Here is a 25,023-nt window from a genome sequence, read left to right as displayed (position 1 = left end):
AAATTATTTTATATAAACTATTGGGAAACAGCAAACTTATTGTAACAAACAGTTGGAGCCAAGTTGGGTAAAGAGACAGCAGCCTAATGTCCACATTGTTTCCAAATACTAGTTTACCCACTATGCTATTTAAAAAAAAATACGGTATTACAGCCTTGGGTGCTATCTGGTCCGTCTGTTAGATTATACAGATTTCAAATCCGTTTGAAATGTATTGTAATCTCTCCTTCAAGGAAGCATAAATAGCATGCGCTCTGGGAAAGAAGAGCTCTAGCACGCTCGCATTAGGAGAAAGTGCGCGTGTTGTTCCTCGTCAGGAGCAAAGGTGGATCAGAGGAGCTGTCAGTTTCAGAACCATTTAGCAGTGAATGGAAAGCTCCTTTTCAACCAAGGTTAAAACGTCAGCCTTCTCAATGCGGAAACAGGTGATAAACGGCAGCGAACGTACACACGGCTACGCGGGTCTATCAGGATTCTGCAGCTTCTTATAACATTAGCATTTGTAATGGCAGGGGTAAGTGACTATCTTCCTTCATGAACCGTGACAAGTTGCAGTGCGGCTTGTATGCTGGCAATGTTACTCTTCATTAATGAATGAAACGATCTCTCCAGGAATTGTTCCAGCTATAGCCTATTGTTTTCTGTTTGAAGATGGCTTTTGTGTTGAAGCATATCATTTCCATCTGCTTCAGTTCACCAAACAACATCACTTTACAGGTCTGTCGCAGAGCAGAGTGACAATCAGACAGGTACTAGTTGTTTGGGACAGATTTTTAATGTCCAGAGCTCACCTGTAAACTATTTACATTACGGTATTCCCATTGCAGGCCTATCTTGAAATATGACACCTTTCCAGTGATCTGTTATTTGTTGCGCAAGTCTTAGGCAATACAGACTTAGGTTTGGTAATCAAACACCTGATCCCTACCCTAGTATTATTTCAATAAATGCATTCGACAACCATAGGGAATTACAAGACTGAACATAGCAATCTTCCTTAGTTTCAGATATGTCGACCAGACAGTCATTTACAATCATTCTTCCATGTCAAGCTGTTGCCTTTAACTAGTAGCCTATGTTGGAACCTGGTATCATTGCTGTCCACAAACGACAAAAAAAATGGATTTGAATATATCATATCATATATCTAATCGCTGTGTCTGACAAGCCTTTTGAAGTGCAGAGGCAGTTGGCCTATTCCCTTTCCTCCAGCCTATCAGATGACAGTGTTTCTATAAACAGCACTTCACTGACTGCAGTCCCTTCCCACTGGGCACACCACGTCATTTCAACATGGATAATTGGGTCATATTTAGTTGATGTTGATCAATGAGATTACAACCTATTTTTACCCACTCAAAAAGACAGCCAAAAGTTAGTTGAATTTTCAATGTGTTATATCACTATGCTCTCAACCATCTCAACCGGCACAACAAAGTTCAAATGGGAATACAATGTCGGATATTTTGTTGATTTATACAAATGATGCATGTGTTTTCACTGTGTTTCATATAATAGCAGAACCAAATGACCTGGATTGCAGTTGAGATTACATTAAAAGTACATGGTGCAAGTGATCAATGCCGTTCAAGATTCTGCACAGGTTATTACAGCATTGCAGGTCTTGGAGATCTTCACAATGACCGTGCTTTATATGATTACACAAGAAGAAATGGATAGTTACAGTAACCTCAATGTGGCCATGGATGTGTTACTCATTTTAAGGTTAAATGTTACATTTGAAGTCGGAAGTTTACATACACCTTAGCAAAATACATTTAAACTCAGTTTTTCACAGTTCCTGACATTTAATCCTAGTAAAAATTCCCTGTCTGAGGTAGCATTTGGTAGCATTGCCTTTCAATTGTTTAACTTTTGGGTAGCCTTCCACAAGCTTCCCACAATAAGTTGGGTGAATTTTGGTCCATGACAGAGCTGGTGTAACTGAGTCAGGGTTGTAGGCCTCCTTGCTCACACGCGCTTCTTCAGTTCTGCCCACAAATGTTAGGTCAGGGCTTTGTGATGGCCACTCCAATACCTTGACTTTGTTGTCCTTAAGCCATTTTGCCACGACTTTGGAAGTATGCTTGGAGTCGTTGTCCATTTGGAAGAGCCATTTGCGACCAAGCTTTAACTTCCTGACTGATGTCTTGAGATGTTGCTTCAATATATCTGCGTTTTTTGAGCAGTGGCTTCTTCGCTGAGCGGCCTTTCAGGTTATGTCGATATAGGACTCGTTTCACTGTGGATATAGATACTTCAAATTAAATCAAATTTTATTTGTCACGTACACATGGTTAGCAGATGTTAGTGCGAGTGTAGCGAAATGCTTGTGCTTCTAGTTCCGACAATGCAATACTTTTCTACCTGTTTCCTCCAGCATCTTCACAAGGTCCTTTGCTGTTCTGTGATTGATATGCACTTTTCTTACCAAAGTACGTTAATCTGTATGAGACAGACCGCATCTCCTTCCTGAGCGGTATGACGGTTGCGTGGTCCCATGGTGTTTATACTTGCGTACTATTGTTTGTATAGATAAACGTGGTACCTTCAGGCATTTGGAAATTGCTCCCAAGGATGAACCAGACAAGTGGAAGTCTACAATTTGTTTCCTGAGGTCTTGGCTGGTTTTCTTTTGATTTTCCCATGATGTCAAGCAAAGAGGCACTGAGCTTGAAGGTAGGCCTTGAAATACATCCACAGGTACACCTCCAATTGACTCAGAAGCTTCTAAAGCCATGACATAACTTTCTGGATTTTTCCAAGCTGTTTAAAGGCTCAGTCAATTTAGTGTATGTAGACCTCTGACCCACTGGAATTGTGATACAGTGAATAATAAGTGAAATAATCTGTCTGTAAACAATTGTTGGAAAAATGACTTGTGTCATGCACAAAGTAGATGTCCTAACGACTTGCCAAAACTATAGTTTGTTAACAAGAAATTTGTGGAGTGGTTGAAAAATGAGTTTTAATGACTCCAACCTCTGTACGTAAAACTTCTGACTTCAACTGTACATACCTTTTCTAAAATAGTCTTAGGCTATTTATTGTACAAAAGTCATATTGTATTGGTTTTGTTTGTCAACGCTATCAAATATCAACATTTGAGAGAGATTTATCTTCTGCTTGGATTGTTCCATCGGTGCCACTGACTTAGTCTGGCTTGGATTCCAGTTTGTCTACAAATTATTAATTGATATGTTGGATTCACTTCTCAGCCAAAAATCGAAGTTAGACTAGGACTAAGTCAAATCAATCTTTAAATGTACTTTAAATTAAGTTTGATTTGATTTAGTCCTACACAATTCAATATCACTAAAGATAATTACAATTTAAATCAACCAGAGCTTGAAACCATAGGCTTATTGTATTGTCTATTTTTAGTTCATTACAGGTTTGAATTTCAACACTGGCTGTTGATGACTTTATAAATCCTATAAAGGCCTAAATAGCAGCATTGATGATATATCGGTGATAAAGTATGTTCACATTTGATTTGATTTGCTATGTTAAACCAACTATATGGAATTACTTAGAAGGCAACAGGGAATTTATTTAGTGTTGAGAGATCTCCACTTACAAAATCATTCTCACGATAGCACATTGGTAATGGTCAGTGACAGATATAATAGCGAAGCATGGCAGGGCTTGGTTAAAACCCTGGATCGGAGACCAATGGTTAGCAGTAGTAGATAGACCAATTCTCCAGTATTAGGTGCTGCCCAACCTAAAGCTTTAAAAAATATATATATATAATGTTGAAGATCTGATGTTTTTAAAGGTACAAATTCAACATATTTTATACAAATGTTGAAATTTGTTTACCAGGATGACGATGACGACATATTTCCTCTTCAAAACAACAGTTGATGACTTTTTTCAAATCCAATGTATTTTCTACATAGATTCCACATCACACTACGATGACAAATTACATTGAAACAACATTGATTCAACCAGTTTGTGCCCAGTGGGTTGTCCTAGGTGCTACTCTGTCAGTATGGCTGTTGCATGATACTTCTGGGTCTCTCTCTCTCACACACACACACACACTCTGTCCTTCCTACATCTTACCTCATCAATTCTACTCAGCTTTAATGCTGAGGCCATGATATTTTAGCAGTCCTTATTGGTCCATGACATACCTGTTTTCTTTAACCCTGCTATTGCTTCATTATAGTGTGTGTTGTAGGAACCACATTTCTGCTGAAATCCAAGAACAACTGGATGATATTTGTTGGAGGATTCAAAGTTGAATTGTCACCTAGAGAATGTACTCTAAAAAAGTATTATTTTCCCCATGTCCCCAGGCTCCCCACTGCAGCCAGAGAATAGATTGTGCCAACAGATGTAGTGCATTGCGCCATTCTCCAGCCAAGATTGATCTGACTGTGTAAGGCACTTGGTTAAGGATATGAGACATCGATGTGTCTGCCAGTGCATAAAGTGGGATTTCAGGGCCACAACTTTCTGATGTCCTATAGCTGGACTGAAGACAATGCGGGGGCATTCCCTCAGTGATGAGTTTTTTTCAGAATCTGAGCTATGATGATGGGGCTTTTAAACTGTCCCCAGATAAAACCACTGCTGACTCTGCATGGTCAGTGGATGTGACTGTAATTAAGAGTAGGGCGTTCAACTATTGACTGCGGACGATTACAATCTTGGTGAGTAAGGGGTTGATTTTTCCATACTGTACATTGAAGTGATCTGCTTATATGCTCAGCTGCTGTTGGGTAAACATTTTATGGACAGTCTTGTGACATGAAATTGAATCTGTCTTAAGTGAATTAGTCTCAGCTGTTTATAGGCTCCATTCCTGCTCCCTTGTTTTGAAATCTGACATTGTGTTTGGGTCTGAGGAGACTTTGATTCCCCCTTAGCATAAGCCCATTGAAGTCAAACCATTCACTCATTAACTTCTGCGAAGCCACAAGACCATTTACAGCAACCGCTTATAGCTCACAGCGAGCGACCATGTATATAGCTTACTTCTCGTGTTCTTATTTCAATTTCTTTTGTGGTTTTGTTCTACCTTATGTTATTTATATTACTACATTGATTACTGCATTATTGGGTTTAGAGCTTTGAACGAAAGGCATTTGACTGTACTTGAGCACGTGACATTAACTTGAAACTTGAAGATCACCATTTGTAAAGCTTGTTTTCCGAGCGCATTGTCTGTCGGGTTAAGCTCTCTGTCTGGAAAGGCAAATCCCGGGGAGGAAAAGCAGACACAGACCTTTCCCCTCATTCTTGTCTGGACGGATCGGACACCATCCAGGAGGAGATTGACTGGGGAAGCTGTGGAAATTCACTCCTAACTGTAGCCAAACCACAGAGGAAATAGAGTGGGGGGGGGGGGACACACACACAATACAGTGGGTGTGCCATTTGTTAAGCTGTCACTTCTGAGGCAATGAGAAAATAACTTACATGGTCTCTGCTCTGCTATTTATCTGTCATCAGACTTGATTGACAGAATTGATTACACACCATTTCCAAGTCTAGAACCTCCTAGTGAGGTACAGTAGACATGCTACAGACAGCCTGTCAGTGTTGATACCTAGAGAGACTGCTAGTAGTGTTATCAGAGGAAAGAGAAACTGTCCAAGCGTGAGAGTGTGTAGGTGATGCCTCAAATTGGCTTATTCTTGTTTTTCCTCAGAGGTTCACAACTGTTAGCCCCTATGACTCAAATTAGCTAAATTAGTTTTTATCCTCTGAATAAGAGAAGGGCCCCAGTCCCCTCTGACCTTGTTACCGCCCCAGCAACTATAAGCTGCATGGTCCTTCACCATCTGTTAGTGCTAAACAGACTACTTTACACCAGTAGCCATTGGGCCGTTAAGACAGCACTGGATCAAGGGATCTGATTGGTCGAGCACTCTTCCTAAAGGGAGGGACAAAGCACCATGAGTGGCAGGAGGTGGAAGATGGCACTCTATTGGACTTAGGCAGGTCTGGAGGGGGGAGGAGGAGGGAGGCCTAAATCCAGTATGGATGAGCTGGCAAAGCGGACAGCCACTGTGAGTCTAGAGGTGGCAAAGAGGAGAAAGGGAGACGAGGAGAAAGAGGGAGGCAGACCCAGACTGTGCTGCTGCAACTCGGGGATAGCAGTTGCTATGTGTACAGTGTGTGTGTGGGACTGTGTGTATAGTGTGTGTCTGTAGGATGAACAAAAATGGGGGGGGTAGGGAATCCTATTAGTCTGAGTAGAGAAAAAGTAGGCCTAAGTACCCTGCTCATCAGGGTGTAAGTGTGTCCCATCGTGTGTGTTTTTGATATGAGCGAGTGTGAGAGAAAGAACATGTTGATCCTCAAGTGTTATGAGGTTGTAATCAGTGTGCCTTGTTCAACATGTGGCTGTGCGATATTAATATAAATGTCTATTGGTCTCTTGGTTTTAGAAATACTTTATGTTAACGGTTTTCTAATTGACCAGAATTGACAGATGTATTTTTAAATTGTAAACTTGGTTTCTAGTCTGTGAAAAACAGACAAATCCAATTTATTTATATAGCCCTTCGTACATCAGCTGATATCTCAAAGTGCTGTACAGAAACCCAGCCTAAAACCCCAAACAACAAGCAATGGAGATGTAGAAGCACGGTGGCTAGGAAAAACTCCCTAGAAAGGCCGAAACCTAGGAAGAAACCTAGAGAGGAACCAGGCTATGTGGTGGCCAGTCCTCTTCTGGCTGTGCCGGGTGGAGATTATAACAACATGGCCAAGATGTTCAAATGTTCATAAACGACCAGCATGGTCAAATAATAATAAGGCAGAACAGTAGAAACTGTTGAAACAGACATTATTTATTTTTAGGTTTTCCTTTTTAGGAGGGAGTCATTAAAAAAAAAATAATAATAAGTTATTCTTTCTGGTCATCAGGGGAGATGGATATGCGTGATAATTGGGGTTTGAATTGGATGAAAGGAAATGGTTCAGACTTTTTTTTTTTTAAAGCGATGAAATGAAATGTTAGTACCGTCTCCTGGCTGTAATGATGTCCAGCAGTCTGGTTGTTGTCCTCTGGATTTATTCCACTTCGTACGGGCCCAACTAACTATGTCTGACTCCTGCCAGACGTATCCAATAACGTAAGCACAGGCCCTGGCCCCTGTCTCAAGTACGGTGAGTTAACCTTGTTGTGTAAATTGATTAAGAAATAACCACACTACAGATTTAGTAGTGGAAGTAGCATTAGTTGTTAGATGCATAGGAACAACAAAACGTCTTGGGCCAGCCAGACAGAAGTTATTTGGACTTAACTTTTTCAGGTTGGTGGGCATATGACCCAGTGGTTCTATTAAACAAATAGGTGTCCATTTCAGGTTGTCAGTTACCTTGGCATTCACAGATCGTGTTAACTTGCAATTTGTCCTGTGACTCGACTCTTCATTGCCTCTCCATGTGTTCGTTCTGTGTTCGTTCACACAACCTTACTCGCCTTGATTGGCCAGTGTGTAGGGATAGCTGTGGTGACCAACTGTATGTATTGTGTTCTCAAACAGCAATGTTGTACATGGCTCAAAGTGAAACTGCAAAGGGAGGCTCAGGAACCTCAATGGCACAAAATATGAGGATAAATGGTGCTGGGTATTATGATTAGCAAGACCGTCGTCAAATAACTGCAATCAATTCAACAGGTTCACAATCACCAAATGCATTTATCACAGATGCCTCAGAATACCTCTGAGCATGTGTTTGTGTCAATGTGCATCTGTGTACAAAAAAATGTGTACACTTGCAGCTAACTTCCTGCAATTTTACACATTTAGCCATGGGGCAAAAATAAAAATGTGCAGTTGTATAGTATATTTAGTATATGTATATGTATAGTTGTATATGTATAGTATATATATATTTTGCCACAAGGCTGAAAAAATGTTGCTGTTTTAAATACAATTTCCTGTAATTCTACACACTTTGCATGAGGCAGAGAGGGAAATGCAGTTTTATAGCTCATTTCATGCTATTTTACACATTCTGCCATGAGGCTGAGAGAAAATGTAGCATTTAAATCTAATTCAAGCTAAAATATAGGTGTGTTGACTGATAAAGGCACAGAAAAAAAAATGTTAGGTGCAGTGAAATGTGTTTTACACCGTCGGCCATAGTAGTATGCGCTGTCTTGTTCGCTAAATGAACAAATGAAATGGGCAGTGGCATGGTTCATATAGCCATAGAAGCACAGTGACATGCCTCAATGCAGTCATATTTGTGGCTTATTGGAGGTGTTGCTTTGTTAGTTCTTTTTGGCAACCCATCCTGTGACAGTGAATGTCATTACAGTTAATCTGTTCTGTTATATTTAATCAAATCTGACTAACCCAGTGCACTGCTTGCTATTATATCTGATGGTGTTTGCATGTCTAAGTAAAAATACAAATAATGTCCCATTTGGAACACTGACAAGTGAAGAGCAGCAACAACAAAAACAAATTGGGTGAGATTGGGTGAGCCTACGCCCCTGGTGTAAGTGTGCAGCTGTGGGTGTGTGAGGCATGTGTGAGACTGCCCCCCCCCCCCCAGATAGTTATCACCTGCTGTGTGTGTGCATGCATGTGTGTTTAGGGTCTGAGATGATTTGGATCATTGGCTATTTCAAGGCCTACATAAAGATGGAAGATATACTTTTAGGTCTTGCTGAAATGGGAGATTGTTGATTTCCAGACAAAAAAGCATGATCCTTTCAAACTAAATGAGACTTATTCATTACTTAGTTGTCTTAGTTACCTTTGTCTGGCCTTGGTAACTACTGTTTTACTGGTATAGTGTCAATGAATCAAAGGAGGAGAGAGACTTTCTAAGGAACAGCAGTGGGAGAGGTTAAATGATATTTCTCTCTACCTGCTACACTGATCACCGGTGTCTGAGTGTCTGTACATGTGGTGTGTGAGGATCAGACTGACAACTAGGGCCAGGACGATACCAATATTGCGATACATAGTATCGTGGCAAGGAAACAAAACACAAAGCGGATTTGACTTCTTTAGATAAACAGCCCTAATGTTGGAAACAAACATCATTATGTTGTCATCCAGAGTCACATTTTATTTATTTTTCAAACGATAGCGCGCAATATTTTACATACAGCAGGTTTTTAAAGGACCGAAGAGTTTGGTCTGCCAAACATTGTGTCCGGTAGGAACTAATATTAGAGCAGTGTGCTAGCAGTGGCAATGGTTGGGGTCTTCCTGCTCCTCATGATTTGTAGGGTAATGACTATCCTGCCGTGACTAAGGTAGAGACAACAGAGTGAACAAGTTCCTCAGAAGGTGGGCCCATGACCTCTGATAGTGCACAAAGGAAAATATTGAGAGGTTGACCCTGTTAGAGCCACTTTAGAATTTCACCAGATATTATATCTATTTCGATATCAGAATTAGTTTCTTCTCTCTGGTATCTGTGTACTCAAACAAACTGAGGGAATTTTACACTTGCTATTCTAGATTGAGGACGTGGTGAGTGTGAACTTGACAGACTACAGATTTGGATTGTTAACAAAACACTTGGAATGTGGAATGTTTTGGGTAAAAGGAGTCTGCCTGCTGTTCTCGCTTGTTCTGCTTCATTCTGAGCCTTCAAGTTCAAGGATCCTTCACCTGTGAAAATAGAGCTCTGTTGGATTAATCAAAGCTAACAGGCCTTTGGCCAACAAGCAATCAGACACATTAATGGAGTCTATAAAGATACAACCACCCAAACAAGACCTGTACTGTATCATAACCAACTGTTTACCGTCATCACCTATGATACTATTTCTGGATATGTCCATATCCACCCCAAAAAATATGACAGTTTACTATAGTACTAACTATAGAATTCTGTAGTGATCTTTACAATACTATACTACACACTGTAGTATACCTTCACGTTGACCTTCAAGCTGACTTGTCTAGTTAAAGGTTCAACTTTTTAAAAAAATTTTAAATACCTCAATCATGTGTTGTACTTATGTTAATGTTATAGTCTACTGTAAAATACTACAAAAACAAAGTCAATACTACAGTAATGTTAGCAAAAACACTTCAGTTTTAAAAACACTACAGTAATAATTATAGTGTTTAATTAGCATGTACTGTACAGTACCCTGCCATTTCCTGTCCCCAAATCCCAATTTGTGCCACCCATAAGTCAGAGACCTACATTGCAAGTATAGACCATATATTTGCTATTTTATTAAGATCCCCATTAGCTGTTTCGAAAGCAGCAGCTCCTCTTCCTGGGGTCCATACAACATGAAACATGACATAATACAGAACGTTAATCATGAAGGACAGAACTACATCAATTTAAGAAAGGTCTACATATCAATACCAACACACCAACTATCTAGGTCAAGTAGGGGAGAGGCTTTGTACCGTGAGGTGTTTCTTTATCTGTTTTTTTTAAACCAGGTTTGCTGTTCATTTGAGCAATATGCGATGGAAGGGAGTTCCATGCAATAATGGCTCTATGTAATACTGTACGCTTTCTTGAATTTGTTCTGGATATGGGGACTGTGAAAAGACCCCTGGTGGGGTAAGTATGTTTGTGTCGGAGCTGTGTGTAAGTTGACTATGCAAACTATTTGTAATTTTCAACACACTATTGTTTCTTTTAAAAATAAGAAATGATGCAGTCAGTCTCTGCTCAACTCCTAGCCAAGATAGACTGTCATGCATAGTATTTATATCAGCCCTCTGATTACAATGAAGAGCAAGACGTGCCGCTCTGTTCTGGACCAGCTGCAGCTTAACTTGGTCTTTCCTTGCAGCACTTGACCACACGACTGAACAATAATCAGGATTGGACAAAACTAGAGCCTGCAGGACACGTTTTTTGGGGGAGTATGGGCTGTATATTGTGTTCCCTACAAGTTATTAAAAAAAGAGCAGACGCTCTGAACTGTTGAATCAGACCTCAGTCCTACCTACCTACATGTTACGGAAAATTTGCTCTGAGTATTTTGTTCAGTAGATTTCTTTAATATTACAGTACAGTCCCATAGTATACTATAGTGTTTTGTGAGTAGGCCTAAATGTATAGGTTTTACATTTCAGAAGCACAAGTTCACAACCTTGAACCTCAGTCAGAATGACTGGGAGTAAAGCTATTATCGATATTTGTTTCGCTTACAGTCACCTGCCCAGGGGGTCAGGGGAACGCATCCCTAGACTGTGATGTCATGGCGTGACTGGTAGACAATGGCATGACAGCATCACCTCAGGTTACAAAGATGGATTCTGAATTCAGTAACAGTCTTTGATATAATTTTGTCTAAGTTTGTTTTATTGTCCTTTTTAAAAGAACATGTTCCCATTGTGTCCTTTCTCTCTTTCTCTTTGACAGCCTGAAAAGAAGATGAGCAGAGCAGCATGGCGACGAGACCTGTCAATCATCTTCCAGCTTACTGACCCTCACCAAATGAACCCATTTTTTTGATTCATTTTGGGTTAGAAAGGAAGCTTAGGAGACTAACAACAAGAAAGAGACAGAGGCCTGCACTGAGGCCAGTGTGGGGACCATGTCTCAGTCTGGCAAGATCCTGCACCTGTATGTGGAGGTGAGGTCTGTCCCGGAGGAAGAAGGGAAGGAGTTGGGGGGTGGTGTGGAGGGGATTCGCCCACTAGTGCTCCAAGAGCCGGACATCCTACCTCAGTCCCAGCACACCCCCAGCCACTCCACCTGTACCTGCACCTCCACCCCCAGCCCAACCTCCATGTCCCCTGGAGTGGTGCATAATGTTGGGGGCAGCACTCCCAGCCTCACCCCCTCCAAGTCCTCCTCGAGACACTCTGTCAGTTTCCAGCTGGACCTACCGGACAACTCGGGACCGCCCATCCACCACAGGCAGAGTCTGCCTTACGAGGGGACTGGTCAACTGCTCTCCACTCTCCAGCCTGCACCCGATGGTCCGCAGCATGGAACTCTGGTGCGCCCCCGCTCCTCAGACATTGAGCACTACCAAGGGAGGGTGCCCCTATCCCCTGCCTGCTCTGGGATAATAACTGCCCCCTCCACTCCAACCAGTGGGTGCAGGTTCTACGATAGCTCTGGTGTGGGGCATGAGGGCAAACGCTCTGTGGTCAGCTTTAGCTACATAGAGAAAGCCAGCATTAAGTCTGTGGACAGCCCCTGCAGTGCTTTGTGCCAAAGTATACCTGAGAACCCCTTCAGTAGAGGAATGGAGGAGGGGTATCTGCCTGCCCGCCTCAGGAAGAGGCTTAGTGACCCTGTGTGGTCAGACAGCTGGAAGCCCTCCGGTAGCTCCAGCCCCAAACTGTCCCCCAAGGGCTCCCCCTGTCTCCGCAGGTCCACTCTGGACACTGTAGCCAGAGAAGCCACCTACAGGGCCATGGAGGAATTTGGCTCCCCGGAACTGAGGCGCAGACTGGCAACCTACAGCCCAGACCAGAGCCCCAGCTTTCCACGGCATTACCAGCAGCAGCTCCACTGCAAGTCCTGGGTAGGGTCCCCAGTCCTGCCTCAGGGTACCAAAACACTGCCCGTCAATCCAGACAGGAGCCGCAGTTTAAATGGCCTCACCAGAAGCCCAGCTTCTGACCAGCTCTTCGTTCAAGCCAGGCAGTCCTACTACAAATACACCATGTCCCCCTCCAGTGTTCGCCACCACTATGGTGTCCATAACCACAGGCCAGGCCTGGGGGACGAGAGCCCCAGCTTGTCCTCCAAGTTCCGCCCGCCTTTACCTACAGGGAGGCCCACTGCGATCCAGCATGACATACCAGCAAGCATGTCTACCAGCACCTCGGCCTCTTGCAACCAGAGGACTAGCAGCCAAACCAGCAGCTACACTCCTAACGATAGCCACTGCTTACCCAACAAAGTCAACTCCAAACTGTCAGATCAGTCAAATGGAGGCAAGCTGGGAGAGGGATTGAACCAGACCAGTGGCAGGAGAAGTATCTCCCAGGACTCTAGCCCTGACATGGCCCGTAAGCTGGCAGAGGAAGTTACCAAGCTTCCCACCATCCTCATGGACAGGAGGACTCCCTCCCCCACCCCGTTCCAGACTGACTCGGCTAAGTCAGAGAGCCCCAGGCCTGGCTACCTCTCTAGGAAGTCTCAACCCTATACCACCCTCCAGGGCACGGGTTCTCCAGCGCAGCCCCACCCTGAAGATAACAGTAACACCCACCTCCAGGACCACAGGTGGACAGACGAGGAGTCTCCTAGTGTTGGATGCCACTCCAGAGAGTCCAGACCAGGCCAAGGCTCGAGGCAAGCCTCCCCCCTCCTACAGCAGAAGGGCATCTCCCCTACTATGCCAGCTATGCTGCACCCAGTGGTGGCGTCCCAGACCCCTATCATAGACCCTCGGCTGCAGAGAGCTGAGCTGGTGGCGAAAGACAGCCCCACCCTGCACCGCCACCAACCCCCACAGTACATGGGAGACCGGGGCTCCCCTGGCCTGTATAGGAGACAGTACGACACCCTCTTTGACAGAGGGGATCCAAGGGACAGCCCGGAGAGCAGCAGGCGCCTGGTTATAGGCCTTGACATGGAGCCACCAGACAGCTGGACCTCCAGGATGCAGCAGTGGAGGGAGAACGTGTCCGTCACGGACCAAGACGAGTCCAATAGGGAGGATCAGACTGCTGATGGTGATGGATTGTGTGTGGTGACCAAGGAAGAGCTGATGCAACAGGGGAGGGATGAAGCAGCTGTGTTGGGGGATAAACATGGGGTAAACGGGGGGGAGACCCAGGACCATAGCGGCTTGCTGGGGTCTTCCCAAAGCTCCAGTGGAGTGACAGGCAGTCTAGAGGAAAACAGTCAGCCAGAGAGGGACTGTCTCTCACCAGAGACATCCAGCCAGTCCAGCCAGAAGAGCAATGACACTGAAGACACTGCTTCTGGGATGCAGGTGGGGGAGTGAGAGATTGTAAGAAAGACTGTTTACAAGTGTACATTGTACTTTATCATCTACTCAACCATTCTCCCTGTCTTTCACCTGTTGTAGTCAGACAGCCACTACTCTGTGCTGGGCCCGTCCTTGCACTCCCAGAGGATTGCCCATGCCAAATGGGAGTTCCTGTTCGGACAGCCCACAGAGGACTGCCACGATTCTAAAGGTGGGCGGTCCTGTCCTGAAAGAGCTCTAATCACTGTCTTACTCCTCCTCCTCCTCCTCTAGTTTAGACTTCCTAGTTCGTCAGCCCCTCCTTGTGAACAAGCAGCTAGCTGCACAATATTCCTGTAATCCAATTAGCTTTGGCTAGATTTGGCTATAGAGCCATCATGGCCTGGCATTAGCGCTGTCCTTTTTAAACTCTGACTGACTCGCTTCCTTCTCTTGCAACACAAACATTTTCTTTGTTTACCCAAAAGGTTACAGCTTTATTGATAATTTAGAGCAGGGGTAGGCAAATAGGTTTAGGGCTGGAACATAATTATATTAATAATTATAATTATATTAATTTGTACACTGCAAATTGACCACAACTGAGACCAAAAAGAGATTGTATTTGAAAATACTATATCATTACATACCTGGATTATATTGACACGGTCACATATAATTTTTTAAATTTGTGGTAATACTTAGGAACTGATTTCCTAAATTTAAACTTGACCAAAAATGAAAATCATTCAAACATTTACATTTTTTACTAAAAACTTTGGGGGGCCACAAATTATGTTGCCGACCCCTGGTTCAGTCTACACGTCTTTCATTTAATGTGTACTTTCCTGTTAATTCAATTTAGACCTTAGAGAATCTATCCCCTTGTGTTTAATTTATGTTTTCTTTATCCCTTCTCTTCATCTCTATCACTCATCTTCTACCATTCACTATTCAATTACAGTACTCATCACAGACCGTGTGTTATAGGCCTCAAAACAGTGAATGTCTTCACAATAAACTGTACTGTTATAATAACAATCTATACATTTAGAACAAGTCATTTTATTACATTTCCATGGTCTTTAGAACAGGTCATTTTACTTAGTGGGACAAAAATATTGAGGGCTCTATTTTAACAAACCTAACGCAATGGTAAATCTTAGTGCTGGCGGTAGCATTATAGTTTTGGGGGTGTCAAATCTTTTAGCTATTTTCACAACCGGAATTATGGGCGCAGTAACTGGCAGTGGTGCGAAAGGGCTGTGTTTTGATGAATAAACAAGTTCTGGGTGCGTCGAGGCTTGGCCCTTCATTAGCCAAACATGATGTGCTCCATGGCTAAATATGTGATTGCTTCAAGTTGTATATTTTTGGTCTCTTATCTATTGCGTTGTCATCTACTCCATTATAGCCTTGTTCATTAAATAGCCTGAACCATATTTGCTAAATATGTTGAACATGTTTGCAACCCATGTTGTTCTAGATTCATTGCTTCAATATGGAAATGCATTGCTAAACATCGGCTATAGCATTAATACTAATATAGGGGCTAGGCCTACTGTAAAATGCAGAATGGACATGCCAAGCGTAGTCTATAATCAAGATTGAATTCGCTAGGCTAACGAAGCAACAATTTTGTTTTAAATAGGTAATGTCTAAATGCAGTTACAGGCACCATAATTCCTCCCCGTCGGCTTATAATACAGACAAGGCAACTTCGACTATGTAGAGTTTTACGCACATCCAAACTTTTCACAGGAGCTGGATAAAGATCCAATATAAAGAGAAAGGAGGCATGTCCACTCACCGTTATACAGCTCGCAAATGTCATGTTTTATAAACATCATGGAACCATCTGACAGATCATATTTGCACTTCTCCAGAAATAGCAGGAGAAATCACAATACATTCAAGCCATGTACGTTCTCACCATAAACCCATGGACGGTGAATCTTTCGGTGAGTTTTTCGTTTCATTGGATTAAAAAACGTTTATTTTTTAAACAAACAACATTTTACTTGAAAAAGTGAAATACAGGCATGTGAATAATAATATTTCAAAGCAAGTCTCAGTAGACCATTTAAAATCTCTTTATTCATGGGCTACTTTTGGCTAATGGACAGTATTAAAAGATGCACCTATGAGATACTGCTAAACCGGCCTTGATTAAGAGGGGAGGCTATGCTTGGTTTTTAATCGAAATGGGGGGATCATACCGTTTCGAAATACGAGATTCACTGGCACAAAAGGCATATCTCTCCTTCCATGGGTAATGTGCGTCAAGGCTGGATAGGCTGTTCTTCCTCTCCAAAGCCAAGCCATTATCAGCTGCGTTTACCGCTAAGACCTGCTTTTTGTGGGTCTTAAAACTGCCCATTAAGCGCTGCATGAAATTGTCACTTTTGCGCCTGTTAAGGACACACCTCAAATATTGCCACCCCTCCCACCTCAGCGCAAGTGAGCTGATGTTAAACAGGTAAATTGCCAAACCTGGCGTTATGGCTGGAAGCTGCAGTTTTTCAATGACAAAATTGCAAACTAACGTGCATAGAGTAGTCAGTCCTCTCAATACAATGTACCATCATAATGGAATACAATCTATACATTTACTTCAGGTCTTTAGAACAATACATTTATGATTATTTGTGCATGGTTTTTAGAACATGCCATTTGACTAAGTGCAAGATATCTTGGTAAACAATATTCATGCACACTTTTACAATTTGTCTTTTTCGATATCCTACTCTACAGCCCCCCCTAGGGGCACTTCCAGCGAGTCTCCCAAGCCTACCCCTCCCTCCTCCCTGCCCCTGAAGCCCACAAATCACTGGAGGGGGCTGGACGATGAGGGAGAGAGTTTATCCTATCACAACGTCCAGCAGGTGGAGGTGGACCTGGTGACTCCGCCCCCAGTCGCTGTGGTTGGCATCTCACCCAAGACGGGCATCATCCGGAAAACCATCAAGTACTCTGAGACGGACTTAGATGCGGTGCCCCTGAAATGCTATAGGGAAACAGACCTGGATGAGGTAATGTTAGCTGAGGCTGAGGCCCAGGCAGAGAGAGAGAGAGAACAGGAAGAGGTGGAAGTGGACTCTGCCTTTGGGAGTAATCGCAGCGTGCTGGCCACCTCGGCCTCTAGCGCCAGTACCATAGTCCACACTGACGGAGAGGTGGAGGAGCTAGAGGAGGAGATGGTGAGCTGGGCCAGTGTGAGAATGCAGGGGGATAAGAAGAGACAACATGCCACCCATGAGGATAATCAGACGTACAGTCTGCTGATGAAGGGGTGAGCCATCCACTGTTCAAACACACCATACCTTGAAAGCAAATATAGAGATGAGTTTAACACCTCATACCTACAGTACCTGTGCCTACCTCAAATCGAAACTAAAATGTATTGATTGAAACAATGTACAGATCTGTTGAACTTGTAGAAAACCTGTAGAAAACCTATGTCAAGGAGTATCTCATGTTAAGATGTACATGTTTTTTTCCCCTGTAGTCGTCCGTTGGACTACATATCAGATTCCCATTCAGCACTCAAGTCCCCCATCTCATTGACCAGCCCTCGCAGGACCTCTGCGGATGGCCTTGACTCCTTCAGCCACCACTTTGAGAGCATTGTGGAGTCTCACCGGGCTAAGGGCACCTCTTACAGCAGCCTGGACAGCGTTGACCTCTTGACCTCCAGCGGCCCGCACGTTTTCACCTTTGACCTTCCCACCCTCACCCCTGAGATCCAGAGCCAGATATGTGAGAGTGCGCGTCACATCACGGAGCTGAGTTTTGCCCCCCTGGCCCATCCAGAGCCTCCCAGGGTGTCTGTCCCTGTCCGGTCTGAGAACACCCTGGCCCCCACAGGAGACGGGCTCAGCAGCTACTCTGAGGATTCTACTTCAGGAGGGAAGTCCTGGTTGGAGAAAGTCTCAATGAAAACTAACTTAAACTTTCCTCTCATTCGGTGAGTGACAGACAAACAGTCCAAATGAAAGCATGGACGTCAAGGTATACTTAATTTAGACCGTTTTGTATCAGCAACTTTGCCATGTCTGTGCAGTAGAAAGTGGTAACATGCACGCGCAAAGTCACAATCCCTTCACCAACCTCGAGATTGTTTAGCTGTGATATGTCTTGAGTGCATTTGTGTGTTTGGTGGTGGCAACACCTGCAGTGAGCTCCATTTTTGTTGTTTTGGCTCTGAACTCCAGGCCTTTGGATTTGAGGGGATACAATGACAATGACTGTCCGCTTTAATTTGAGGGTATTTTTATCCATATCAGCTGAACCGTTTAGAAATTACAGTGCTTTTTGTACATAGTCCCCCCCCCCCCCATCAAGTATATTGTACAAATTCACTTATGTCTGGTAAAAACTTCAGTATTTGGTTCCATATTCATAACGTGCAATGACTACATCAAGCTTGTGACTCTACAAATGTGTTGGATGCATTTGCTGTTTGTTTTGGTTGTGTTTCAGATGATTTTGTGCACAATAGAAATGAATGGTAAGTAATGTTTTCTGTCAATTTGGAGTAACTTTTATTGTAAATAAGTATAGAACATGTTTCTAAACACTTCTACATTAATGTGGATGCTACCATGATTATGGATAATCCTGGATGAATCGTGAATTATGATGACTGAGAAAGTTAGACGCACAAATATCATGCCTCCAGAAAACCGCTAACCTCTCCCTGTTATTGTAATGGTGAGAGTTTAGCATGATATTTCCCATTCATTTCTATTGGGCACAAAATAATCTGAAACGCAACCAAAACAGAGAGCAAAATGCATCCAGCAAAGTTGTAGAGTCAAAAGCGTGATATTTCTCATGGTTCACCCGATCTGGATGAAAATACCCTCAAATGATAGCCGCCAGCATGCGCTTTAACCTCATAGCCATTTCAAATCCAAAGTGCTGGAGTACAGAGCCAAAACAACATCAAAATTGGCACTGTCCCAATACTTTTGGAGCTCTATGTATTTTGCTATATGAAGATCCTATTATAAGATATAGTATCCTATTATGCTGTTTCATAATGGTTATACATGTCTTTACTGCTCGTAGATGACCTACAAAAGGACTGTCACTAAAATCTCATGTGTTGTCCCTTGAATGGTTGTTCCTAATTATTTGGAGTTTAGAGCCTGTGATCTATGCATGTGTGACATATGGTTTGGTCTGGCAATTCCATTATTGACAGATAGTGTCTGTTTTTGTATATAGCCGTTTTGATCAGCATCTGGCTGACCTGACCAAATGAACCACGTAGAGACGCTCCAGACGCTCGGAAGACCTGATGCTAGAGCGCAAATAAGACTAAATTGCCTCCTTCTCACAGTCTGTCTTTTAACTGTGCCATGCATTTCCCCATCACATTTACCCCCAGGGGAGTCTGAGCTGAGGTCCTCTGAGCAGGTCGTGAGTCCTAGGTGTCTCAATTCTCAAGAGTTCCAATTCCTATTATATTAGGATATCTCTCCGAAATATGTGTTTAAAAGGACCCTCTGGGTACTCCCTAATTTAGAGTGCAGCAGTTAGCCTCGCGGTTAAGAACATTGGGCCAGTAACCAAAAGGTCGCTGTTTCGAATCCCTGAGTCAACTAGGTGAAAAGTCTGTCCGTGCCCTTGAGAAAGGCGGTTAACCCTAATTGCTTCTGTAAGTCACTCTGGATAAGAGTGTCTGCTAAATGACGAAAATGTAGTACTTTATATGGTTATGGAACTCAACCGCAGAGATTTAGTTGTACCACTAGATGGGGCCAGAGAGCCATCGTTTCTTTTCATGAATGTTTATCCAGAAAGTATTTATTACCAGTACAGCACTGTCTGCTACATGGTATTGGATTGAGTGTGTTGTGGTTTGATGTCCAATGATTTGGGCTCAGCAGTATGATACCTCTGGTTAAGGTACACTATCGGTCAAAAGTTTGAACACACCTACTCATTCAAGGGTTTTTCTTTATTTTTTAAAACTATTTTCTACATTGAAGAATAATAGTGAAGACAAACTATGAAATAACACCCATAGAAGCATGTAGTAAACAAATCAAAATACATTTGAGATTCTTCAAATAGCCACCCTTTGCCTTGGTGACAGCTTTTTGCATTCTTGGCATTCTCTCAACCAGCTTCATGACGTAATCACCTGGAATGCATTTCAATTAACAGCTGTGCCTTCTTTAATCTTTAAGTTAATTTGTGGAATTTCTTTCTTTAATGTGTTTGAGCCAATCAGCTGTATTGTGACATGGTAGGTGTGGTATACAGAAGATAGCCCTATTTGGTAAAAGACCAAGTCCATATTATGGCAAGAACAGCTCAAATAAGCAAAGAGAAACATCAGTCCGTCATTACTTCAAGACATGAAGGTCAGTCAATACGGAACATTTCAAGAACTTTGAAAGTTTTCAAATGCAGTCGCAAAAACCATCAAGCGCTTTGATTAAACTGGCTCTCATGAGGACCGCCACAGGAATGGAAGACCCTGAGTTACCTCTTCTGCAGAGGATAAGTTCATTAGAGTTACCAGCCTCAGAAACTGCAGGCCAAATAAATGCTTCACAGAGTTCAAGTAACAGACATCTCAACATCAACTGTTCAGAAGAGATTGTGTGAATCAGGCCTTTATGGTTGAATTTCTGCAATGAAACCACCACTAAAGGACACCAATAATAATAAGAGACTTGCTTGGGCCAAGAAACACAAGCAATGGACATTTAGACTGGTGGAAATGTGTCCTTTGGTCTCTTGGAGATTTTTGGTTCCAACTACTGTCTTTGTGAGACGCTGTGTGGGTGAACGGATGATCTCCACATGTGTATTTCCCACCGTAAAGCATGGAGGAGGAGGAGGTGTTATGGTGTAGGGGAGCTTTGCAGGTGACACTGAGATTTATTTAGAATTCAAGGTACGCTAAAGCAGCATTTTGCAGCGATATCCCATCTGGTTTTGGCTTAGTCCCACTATCTTTTGTTTTTCAACAGGACAATAACCTAACACCCCTCCAGGCTATGTAAGGGCTATTTTACCAAGAAGGAGAGTGATGGAGTGCTGCATCAGATGACCTGGCCTCCACAATCCCCTGACCTTAACCAAATTGAGATGGTTTTGGAGGAGTTGGAACGCAGAGTGAAGGAAAAGTAGCCAACAAGTGCTCAGCATATGTGGAAAATCCTTCAAGACTGTTGGAAAAGCATTCCAAGTGAAGCTGGTTGAGAGAATGCCAAGCGTGTGCAAAGCTATCAAGGCAAAGGGTGGCTATTTGAAGAATCGCAAATATAACATATATTTTGATTTAACACTTTTTTTGGTTACTACATGATTTCATGTGTTATTTCCTACTTTTGATGTCTTCATTATTATTCTATGTAGTGGCTAATAAGCATGTTGGTGTTATTTTTTATTGCAAGGTGTAGTATATCAGTCCCACCAACCCTGCTAAGAATGGAATTATTATACATTTGTTTACAGGACAAATTATATTAATAGGGGCCTGAGAATCCGAGTACCCGGGTCCAATTAGTGAATGTTAATTTATGCATAAGTGTACATTATATAAAACATGCGTTTCCATATGTGTAGGCTTACTCATATCCAGTGTATTTTCCCATCTATTCAGTGAGTGAGCGTTTCCATGTGTGTTTAGCGTCACTGGTTTCACTGAAAGTCAGTCAAACCCCTTCTGCCATGCCACCTGGCTCCTTGGTTGCACCGCCTTTCATGTAAGGCAGCCAATCAGATATGTAGCTCAGCCAGACATACTGGGTAACCATGGCAGCTGTAGATTAACTTCCTGGACCATGTGATTTCAGGGTTTTAAAATAGAAAAGAGCCAGTTGGGTGTGAGGTTGAGCACTCTTTTGGACTATTAAGTCACAGGAGGCTACAGTATTAACTGCAGCAGGGGCCATTGACACAACTCCTTTTTCAAGTCCCACCATGAACTCCAAAGTCTTTTGATCAAACTACAAAAGGCACTTTGATTTGAATCGAAAGCTCATTTAAAGATGTGTCCAGTGTTACAAGTTGACTTTGAGAAAATCAAGTTCACTTCAGTTGGCTTTTGATCCACAAGACAACAAGAGGCCCATTGTTATAGAGCCAGACTTGTTGGACTGAGTGGTCTGGAAGGAGTCTTATCTTTGGATAGATTCTTTACTTAATGTGCCAGAAGCCATGCCAACAATTACTTTAAAATATGAATTAGGAAAACCATAGTCTGTTCTTTGGTAGACATTAAATAGATTTATTAGTAAAGGAATAGATCTGTTATCATCGGCCTGTATGATGTCATTGTATGCTACTTTGATTATCTTTCATTTCCGTTTGTTTGGCTTTACTGCAACACGGACACACTTGAGTTTTTACTGAAACTGTACTGGGATTTAAATCCGATGGGCTACATGTGTATTTGTTTAGAGTGATAGGAGCTGACAGATGTGAAATCAGAAAATAGGTTAGAAACATAGAAAGTGGGAGGGGAGGTAAGGGGAGACAAAGAGAGGAAGAGAAGAGCGAGGGGAAAGGAGGTGGGATTGCAGCCATGGCGAGAGGAAATGCATGCTTTCTCCAGCAGTGGAAAATAGCCCAGCTGATGAGCCATCCGCAGAGAGAGGCACACGATGGATACTGACCGAGAGACCAGGCAGTGAAAGACTGAGAGTGACCGAGTAACTCAACAAAGATCCTGCCAAATTATTACTACATACTGTGTCCACACAGGCTTGGATACTTCAGATTGAGAGCTACAGGCAGAGACGGAAGAGGAAGCTAGACACCCCACTCTGTTTTTGTTTTTTTCTGGTTCAATGAAATTCAATGTACTAAGGAGACCAGACCCAGCTGCTATTTCATTCACACCCAGTTAAGTAGACCGGAACTGACCTTAAAATGTTTTTTTTTTAAATGGACTAAGCAAAGACAGTACAGTATGAAACTCTGTGGTGGTTTAGTTCACTCAGGCCACAGAGTTTCTATCTTCATTTATCCACCATCTTTGCTAAAGGGAGCCGGAGAGGGAGGAACTGACCGAGCCAGCGAGAGAGTTAAAGAGAGACTGGACAGCAGGGGAGGACAGCAACAGATTAGGGCGCCAAATAAGGCAGAGCGAGTATCCAGACACCAAGGAGGGGAAATGGAAGATAAGATGTTGTGAAATGCACCATGAGGCTCTGCTAGGCTCAGGCTGAGAGCAGTGTCGGGCGTGTGGCTGGAGATTCCATGTGGTCAGTGGGATAGACTGTTGACTGGCAGGGTTACCTCACCGCAGAGTGCCGTGGTTGGGTGTGAAGGGGGCAGGGCTCTGGGGACAACATGGCACGCTATTTGCTCTGCTGGGGGGGCGGGGCTTTGGAAGACGGGTACCTGTATGCCCCCTATCCAGCCATCTACCGGTGAGTTCCCCACTGTACCATACCTACATCTGTCTGTCTGTCAGAGGTGTGTGGACCTCGACAGTGTTATGGACAGCAGAGGTTGACTATGTGTTTGAACCTTTTGTTACGAATGGTCTAATGTTATGAAGTCAATGTGAGCTGATTATCTGTGTTTCTGTGACTCCTAGCTGGCTGGACAGTGTTATACAGTGTCTGGTAAGAAATGGGTGATGTTCATTACATTGATGTACAGGGTGAGCGTGACTGTGTGTGTTCCGAGGAGCTATGTGGAACTTCATGGTGTTATTGATGGCGTGATTAAACCTATTGGCTCTGGTCCCCACGACAGAGGCTCACCTACAGTGATCAGCTAGCAGACTTGGCTTCACCTAGGAGGGGGGGGGGTTCTTCAGTTACTATAATAACCTAGAACCAAAGAAGTTCTAGAATGTTACGTTGTCCATGGACCATGTGGTGTTATTTGTCCAATAATTTCAGCTATTTTGCCATTTCCTGACCTGAGACTCGTCAACTGAATCAGCAACATAGATTCCTGTTTATTGCCTCTTTATATAAACTGTAGCGCCTAGATTCTTGCTCTGTGTAGAATGCGAAATTGAATTCTTGATTAGGGTATATATTTTTGGTTTATTTAGAAATGTGCTGAGTGAAACCCCTTGACGTGACTCATCTGATTTTCCAGGGTGCTTTGGCTCTGAACTATCTGTACAGCAAGAGCTAAAACAGTTAATAATTCATAGCACAGATGGGAACTGGGATAAAAGCTCTAAGATATTTCCTAACAGGGGAAGCAATGTGATTCCTTCAAGTAGGCCTAATAACTTCCACAAACAACTCTCAGTGCCTGTTGGGGGGGGTGTGTATGTTGTAACATGCGTGGACGAATACTAACTTATTCAGTAGCCACATACACTCCTCACTCCTGTTGCTGCTCTGGTCTATAGCATAGCCTGAGTCAAAGAGCAAATATATCAGAGAACATGTAACTCTCATTGTTCAGCTTACTTTGGTTACCTTTTTAGATGCCATAGCTTCACCTGGAGCTTTGTCTGTCTGTCTTAGTTGGATGGTTTCTTCTCAGTGGTGATATGTTGTCAGCCCTTGTCAACAAAGGCAAGACTGAGCACTTTCTCAGCATCTGTGTAGTGTGTGTGTTGACTGTTCTCATGATGCAGCACAACCAGTTTATGAGACTGCTGTTTTGGGGACATAAGATGTCGGTTTGCGATAGAGACCATGTGTATAACTTTTACAACCAACTTTACATTCGACTGTAAAGTTAAGGACATAACCTGGCAATATAAAGGCTGGAGGTCTGGTTTTAAATGTTGAGACTTTTCTATAGAGCTCCATGGACGCTGTTGAATGAAATATCCACCGGCCACTCCTGCTAGCGTCCCAAAAGAACAGTCTCCCTCACCACACCCTGGAAAATAAGTCTGGGAGTCTTTCTCTCTCCCTTTTCTGTGGAGGAGTGGATCATAAACCCATTGTTTTAAGAATAAACAAACTCAGCCCCCTGTTACTTATCTCCCCACCCACCTCCTTTGTGGTGGACCATTCTGTCAGAGGGGGTGACCCAAAGGGCCGGTGGGATAAACCAAACGCAACCAATAAACAGGGGTGTTCTATATCCTGAGATGGGTTGCTACCTTGCTGTGAAGGTCTGAAAGGAGTCATGCGTTTGAGGAGGAACTCTCTTGGTTTAAAGCAAAGTGGACTACTAATCAAAGGACCATTCTGTTAATTCGGTAGGGCAGATTACTT

At 43.1% G+C, this 25,023-nt stretch overlaps 1 protein-coding gene across 3 annotated transcripts in view; it reads left to right on the top strand.

Annotated features, from left to right (window-relative positions):
• The first annotated feature begins 328 nt into the window (after positions 1 to 328).
• Positions 329 to 25,023, top strand: part of LOC115135201 (uncharacterized) — a 44,121-nt gene continuing 19,426 nt past the window's right edge. Inside the window, exons 1-5 of one of the 3 annotated variants that reach the window (XM_029669632.2) lie at positions 329 to 514; positions 11,338 to 13,876; positions 13,973 to 14,084; positions 16,607 to 17,144; positions 17,361 to 17,819. In XM_029669632.2, the coding sequence (XP_029525492.1) occupies positions 11,513 to 13,876; positions 13,973 to 14,084; positions 16,607 to 17,144; positions 17,361 to 17,819 (3,473 nt within the window). In that variant the 5' untranslated portion in view covers positions 329 to 514; positions 11,338 to 11,512. Of the gene's footprint in view, positions 515 to 4,452; positions 4,668 to 11,106; positions 11,216 to 11,337; positions 13,877 to 13,972; positions 14,085 to 16,606; positions 17,145 to 17,360; positions 17,820 to 25,023 lie in introns of those variants that run through there. The other 2 variants (XM_029669635.2, XM_029669634.2) reach the window with 2 other exon arrangements.

The sequence above is a fragment of the Oncorhynchus nerka genome, linkage group LG10 (genome assembly GCF_034236695.1).
Source record: "Oncorhynchus nerka isolate Pitt River linkage group LG10, Oner_Uvic_2.0, whole genome shotgun sequence".
Lineage (NCBI taxonomy): Eukaryota > Metazoa > Chordata > Actinopteri > Salmoniformes > Salmonidae > Oncorhynchus > Oncorhynchus nerka.
Note: the sequence above shows the minus strand (reverse complement) of the source record. Positions and strands in the feature narration are given on the sequence as shown.